A 7,220-nucleotide genomic window follows, 5' to 3' on the forward strand; every position below is an offset into this window, starting at 1 on the left:
CAGAGAGGAAGGGAGAGGGATAGAGAGTCAGAAACATCGATGAGAGAGAAACATCGATCAGCTGCCTCCCGCACACTCCCCACTGGGCATGTGCCCGCAACCAAGGCACATGCCCTGGACCGGAACCGAACCTGGGACCCCTGAGTCCTCAGGCCGATGCTCTATCCACCGAGCCAAACCGGTCAGGGCAGTACTTTGAGTTTTTAATGCACTTTGTTTCATGTGGTTTGTACTCACTATAGAGAATTAGCAGCTACAAGGGAGGAAATAGGTGTAGAGGAAGTTACTTACCTTATGCAGCTCACTCAGTGGGCTGAATGCAGATCAGGGCCCCGCTCTGCACTTACTGGTGCCCATTGCCAGAGGGACGTGTTTGTCCTGGAGTCTAAGACTCTGTGATTATTTTATTCTCTTGTTTTTCATTAATTATTTGGGAAACTACATTTTATTTATGTTCTTTTAATGTTTCTTCCATTGATGTTAACAGAAGACAGGTGCTGAGATGTTTTCTAATTGTCTCATGCTCTGCCTCAGGGCACAGTCTTTTGCTGAGCGCCTGCGGCTGGGCATCGCGGTGATTCACGGAGAAGCTCAGGACGCCGAGTCCGACTTGGTGGATGGACGGCATTCCCCGCCCATGGTCAGGAGTGTGGCTGCCATCCACCCCAGCCTGGAGATCCCCAGTAAGTGTGTTGCCCCTTTTTGTTTTCCTCTTTGGTTTTAAGGCTGACTTACTTGTTGTTTTGTTGTTGTTGTTATTGTTTTGTTGTTGTTATTAATCCTCACCCGGGAATATTTTTTCCATTGATTTTTAGAGAGTGGAAGGGAGGGAGGGAGGTGGGGAGAGAGACAGAGAAACATCGATGTGAGAGGGACACATCAATTGGTTGCCTTCTGCATGCAACCAGACCAGTGCCAGGGATTGAGCCCACAACCCTTCCCTGTGCGGGTTGATACTAACCACTGAGAACACCAGCCCAGGCTGATTATGCAGCTCTTTGAGATAATTAAGACCATGTGGAGATAAGAGAGAATCTATGGGATGTATGTGAATAAGGCAGAATACCAGAGTGTATACCCATCTTTGTACAAAGACCAGGAAGAACTATGAAGGATGGAAATCATTATGATGGTGGTAAGATTGATGTGTGAATTGGTTTTTATTTTTAAGAAATTTACCTCATGCTTTAATAACACCTTTAAAAAAAAAAAACACTGCCTTTTGCCCTGACCGGTTTGGCTCAGTGGATAGAGCGTCAGCCTGCGGACTCAAGGGTCCCGGGTTCGATTCTGGTCAAGGGCATGTACCTTGGTTGCGGGCACATCCCCAGTGGGGGGCGTGCAGGAGGCAGCTGATTGATGTTTCTCTCTCATCGATGTTTCTAGCTCTCTATCCCTCTCCCTTCCTCTCTGCAAAAAATCAATAAAACATATTTTTTTAAAAAATACTGCCTTTCAGTCTGTTGATGAAGGAAAACTTTTCTTCTACCCTCTTTACATTTAGTACTTAGGGGCCTGAATCTGTCTTAGTAAGAGAAAAGACAGATTTTTTTTTTAAGGTGGTAAAAACAGATTTTACTTAGGAAATGTTGCATTGTGGGAGAAGACATCTTGCTGTAGAATGGGGCTTACCTCTGACTCCAGCAAGGACAATGGGGGTGGATAGCCAAGACGCAGGGTGGGATAGGGTCAGTGGATGGGAAATTACTGAGAGGAGGGCGGCATCAAGGGTAGGGGAATTCTTGCTGACCTGACCTAACAGAATTCCTGCTGAAGGAAGGCCTGGGGGGCCCATGAGTTCTGGAATTCTTGCTGAAACTCAGCTGTGCGGCCTGAGGACAAAGCCCCAGGGTTAGTCCAGGTGGAGAAAGGGCTTATGGTGCCGGACCACACTTTGGTCAAGGATGTAGTCTTGTTACTGTTACAGCCTTTATCACACTGAACTGAAATATTTTTTCAAACAGTTTTTTTATAAGGTTAATCATGTTTAATAAAATAACGGATTTATTTCCTATCACACTGGTGACAAGTCAGTGAGAATATTATTGCTTAAAATCATGAAGAATTCTCAAACTTGTGAACATACTCAGGACATGTGGCGATTCGGAATCTGGGTTTCTGTCGTTAATGGGGCTCACCAGAGTGGAGCTGCTGTGGCTAGGAATGTGGCCCTGAGATCCTGGGTTCAAATCCTGCCCCGGCCCTAGTGAGCTAGGTGACTTTGGGAGTTCCTTAACCTCTCTCTGTTTCACGTCCCTCATCTTTTTTAAAACAGTGTTTGCATGTCCCCACTAGACTGAAAGCTTTAAGAAGGAAAGATAATTTTGAATTTAATGTTGAATTCCTCGCAAATAACACATTGCCTGGCATATAGTTAGCAATCAATAAATGTTTATTGAAGTAAAATTAACTTTTAGAGAAAAGACAGATTTTAGGAGGAGGTTAGAATTCGGGGCTTATCAGTGGTGTATACCATTTTAATAGGGCAAGAAGATGAGGAGGACACAATGGGAAAACAAATGACCTTTTGGAAAGATCAGTGAGAGGTTAGGAGGTGGGTGGGAGAGGTGGTTGGTGAGAGACAGTGTCTGTCTGGGTGTGGTGCTCAGTCAGTCTGCCTGGTTGTCCCTGGAAAGGAGGATGACCAGTGAGTTCTTTTGGAGGTTCTGCTTTTAGGCAGATAAGGGATTTAGAAATTCAGATCCTTCTGCTCAAAACACTTTGTGTGCCACTGGGGAGTATTTTGGACCCCTTCAGGTTCTTGCTTTGTCTAGGAGTTTGCTTTTATCTGTAGAGAAAACTTAGAGGAGGAGAGTGGACTGGAATAGCCACGAAGGAGCTGAGATTGCAGCTGGGCCTATGGGCTTAGTTAGCTGAGGTGGAGCGAGAAGGTGTTGAAGCATGGGCTAAATCGGGGTGCCAGGACATCCTGGGGGGCAAGAGGGCAGGCTCTGGAGACAAGGGCTGGGTTTGTGTCTGGTCAGGTTGTGGCCAGGAAGTACAGCACTCTCATTACCAAAGGTCCTTAGAGGGAGGAGAGAGGGAGACGGTAGCAGGACTCCGCTTGAGCAGACCGGTGAGGATTTTGGATGCCATTGAATATACTTATATTTTAAACAGCTGTGCAGGCTCTCAGGCTGGAGGCAGTAGTTGAGGGGTGGGTGTCTTCTTAGTCCAGGCCTGCACCCATATTGGGGTAAATTGCCTGGAAGAGAGGCAAGAAATAGGCCGGATTTGGGAGACCATGAAGCTAAGGCAAGTTCATGGTGGGAGGGCTTTGATCTCGCAGGCGGTGCTGGGCCCACTCTTGATGTGAAAGCCATAACATGAAAGATCCCATTCATCAATTTTTTATTGATTGCAAGTTAAAATGATACTTTTGATACATTGGATTAAATAAAATATATGGCGAAAATTAATTTCACCTGCTTCTTTGTGCTTTTGTAATGTGGCTTATTGAGCTCACAACCCGGCATGTGCCCACCAGGAATATAACTTTGGCCTCCTGGTTCGTAGGTCAATCTTATGGGTGTGGCTTAGACTGCTGAAGTGGGGTATAACTGGGTATGTATGTTTTCTCCTGGTCTTTGCCAATATAATATTGCAGTTAACTTATGTAGCAAAAATAACCTTTTTTTCATACTTTGGCTTATCTATCTACCTATCTATTATCTATCTATCTATCTATCTATCTATCAATCAATCATCTATCTATCTAAAAGCCAAAGTGACTGGCTGCCTGCTGCTTCACGCACTACTATATCCCTTGGGGGATGTTGGGCTGCCGGGTCCCAGATTGTGAGAGGGTGCAGGCCAGGCTGAGGGACCTCACCAGTGCACGAATTTGTGCACTGGGCTTCTAGTTTCATAAGTTTCTAAAAGTGAGATTGATGAATCACTTTCTAAAGGGTTATATAACATTATACTCTTTCACCAGTATTGGGGTCAAATCCCTGAGAAAAAGAGTGCTGAAAATGTAAAAAAAAAGCCCTGGCTGGTTTGGCTCAGTGGATAGACCGGGTTTGATTCCGGTCAGGGCACATGCCCGGGTTGCAGGTGTGATCCCCAGTAGGGAGCGTGCAGGAGGCAGCAGATCAATGATTCTCTCTCATCCTCGATGTTTCTAGCTTTCTCCAGAAAGAAAGGAAGGGAGGGAGGGAGGGAGGGAATGTAAAAAAATTACTTCAGTTTTGGAATTTATCTTGCTTTGTTTAGCTTTACATTTCTGTCCCCTCTCTCTCCATACCAACCTAGGTTCACATATTGCATTTCATTGTCACTTGTCTTTAATCTCTTTTAATCTAGAGCAGTGGTTCTTAACTGGGGGAGGGGGTGGTATGGATTTTGTCCCTAGAAGACAGAAATGTCTGGAGACATTTTTTCCATTGTCATGATTGAGGGGGTCACTACGAATAGAGGCCAGGGATGCTGCTAAATCCTCCAGCACACAGGACAGCTCCCGCGCCAGTTATCTGTCCCGGAGTGTCAGTGGTGATGAGACTGAGAAGCACTGATCTAAAGCAGTCCTACTTTTTTCTTTAGTGACATTGACCTTTTTGTAAAAATTGGAGTAAAAGTCACTTAACATAATTAACCATTGAGAAATACACAGTTCACTGGCATTTAGTACATTCAGAGTGTTGCCATTTCTTTCTAGTTTCAAACTTTTCATCACCCAGAAGAACACTCCTACCCATTAAGTCAGTGGTTCTCAACCTTCTGGCCCTTTAAATACAGTTCCTCATGTTGTGACCCAACCATAAAATTATTTTCGTTGCTACTTCATAACTGTAATGTTGCTACTGTTATGAATCGTAATGTAAATATCTGATATGCAGGATGGTCTTAGGCGACCCCTGTGAAAGGGTCGTTCGACCGCCAAAGGGGTCACGACCCACAGGTTGAGAACCGCTGCCTTAAGTAATCACACCCATGTGCCCCAGGGAGTTCACTCTGCCTCTGTCCCTGTGGATGCACCTGTTCTGGACATTCCATCGAAGTGGAATTATACAGTGTGACCTTTGCATTCCGTTTCTTTCACTTAGCATGTCTTTGAAGTTCATCCAAAGATGCATATACCTTTTGAAGGCTGAATAACATTCCGTTGTATGGATATGCCACAGTTTGCTTATCCATTCATTCATTGATGGATATTGGACTGTGTCTAACTTTGACTATAATGCTGCTATGTGCATTCATGTACAGGTTTCTTGTACACATATAATTTCATTTCTCCAGGGTCTATACCTAGGATTAGAATTGCTGGTTCCTATGTTTAATTTTTTGAGGAATCACCAAACTGTTTTTCATAGCAGCTATACTATTTTACATTCCTACCAGCAATGTGCAAACGTTCCAGTTTCTCCATATCCTTATTAACACTTATTTTCTGATTTTGTTATTATAGTCATTGTTAACTGAAAAATAATATCAATTCATCAAAAAGGATTTATTCAGGAAAAAGGAAGATTTGCAACCTAGTGCATGCAGATATGGGAAGCCAGGTGCACTCCGGCCTGCGTGCTAACATGGAGGGCATTTATAGAAGGGAAAGGAAGTTAAAGGAAGGGGAAATGAGAACCATAGAGCTTTATATAAACAGAGCTCTTCCTGAAGGGTACTCTGTTACCTAGAGTGCAAGTGGGCTTGACGGGGTACTTTGTTGTAGTTTTGATATGCGTTTCCCTAATGGCTAGTGATGTTGAGTGTCTTTCCATGTGTTTGTTGTCCATTTGTTTGTCTTTTTTGGAGAAATGTTTATTCAAATCCTTTGCCCAATACATGAAATTCATTCAAGGGGCTCGGCCCTCACAGCCCCGGCTTTGTCCGGAAGGTTGTTCTGCTGTTTGGTCTAATTTACATATTAGCTCTTTATTATATAGGAAGAGTTCTTTATATATTCTGGACAATAGACTCTTATCAGACATGATGTGCGAATATTTTCTCTCATTCTGTAGGTTGTCTTTACTTTCTTGATAGTGTCTTTTGATGCACAAAAGGCTTTAATTTACTTAGTTCAATTTACTTATTTTTGTATTTGTTGCTTATCTTTTGATGTCATAGCTTAAGAATCCATTGCCAAATTCAAGGTCATGATGATTTACTCCCAGGTTTTCTACTTAGAGTTTGACAGTTTTAGCTCTTATTTTTAGGTCTTTGCGTTGATTTTTGTGTATGGTGTGAGATAGGGGTCCAGCTTCAATTTTTCAAGCACCATTTATTGAAAAGACTTTTCTTTCCCCACTGAATGTTCCTGACACCCTTGTGAAAAATCAGTTCTAAGTGTCTATTGGTGGATGAATGGGTAAAGAAAATGTGTATATTATTCAGCCATAAAAAAGAAGGAAATCCTGCCATTTGTGACCACATGAAAGGACCTTGAGTGTATTATCCTAAGTGAAATAAGTCAGAGAAAGACAAATAATGTATGATCTCACTTATATGTGGAATCTTAAAAACACACACAACAACAAACTCATGGAAAAAAGTAGAATGGTAGTGGCCAGGGCTGGGGAATGGAGGAAATGGGGAAATGTTGGTCAGAGGGTACAAACTTCCAGTTAGAAAATGTGTAAGTTCTGGAGATCTAATGTACATCATGGTGACTATAGTTGTTAATAGTATTGTATTATATACTTAAAAGTTGCTGAGAGAGTAGATTTGAAGTGTTCACAACACACACACACAAATTGTAATCATGAGAGGTGATGGATGTGTTGACTAATCTTCTTGTGGGAATCATTTTGTAATATACACCGAGTGGCCAGATTATTATGACCACCCCATCAGTACTTCGTTGGGCCACCTTTTGCCTTCAATACTGCAGCGATTCTTCTTGGCATTGACTCCACGAGATGTTGAAAGGTGATGTGAGGAATCTGACACCATGCCTGATGAATAGCACTGTCCAGTTCTGTGAGATTTGATGGTTGTGGAACCAGCTGCCTGATGGCTCTTTTAACTTCGTCCCACAAATGCTCAATTGGATTGAGATCTGGTGATTGTGGGGGCCACCTAAGCAAGGTAAAATCTCCCTCATGTTCTTGAAACCACTCCTGCACAATACAAGCACCGTGGCATGGCGCATTGTCTTGTTGGAAGAAGCCATCTCCATTGGGATACGCCATCAACATGATAGGATGAACTTGATCAGCAACAATACTTAGGTATGTTGTGCTATTCAGACATTGTTTCACACGAATTAAAGGGCCCAAATCATG

General features: G+C 43.1%; 1 protein-coding gene across 5 annotated transcripts in view; it reads left to right on the forward strand.

Annotated features, from left to right (window-relative positions):
- The window catches only part of PRPSAP2 (phosphoribosyl pyrophosphate synthetase-associated protein 2), a 56,215-nt gene that overhangs the window by 37,579 nt on the left and 11,416 nt on the right, over positions 1-7,220 (forward strand). For all 5 annotated transcript variants that reach the window (XM_005870172.2, XM_014542854.1, XM_005870171.2 and 2 more), the window contains one exon: positions 535-683. In XM_005870172.2, the coding sequence (XP_005870234.1) occupies positions 535-683 (149 nt within the window). The remainder of the gene's footprint in view (positions 1-534; positions 684-7,220) is intronic.

The sequence above is a fragment of the Myotis brandtii genome, unplaced genomic scaffold (genome assembly GCF_000412655.1).
Source record: "Myotis brandtii unplaced genomic scaffold, ASM41265v1 scaffold314, whole genome shotgun sequence".
In the NCBI taxonomy this organism is placed as follows: Eukaryota; Metazoa; Chordata; class Mammalia; order Chiroptera; family Vespertilionidae; genus Myotis; species Myotis brandtii.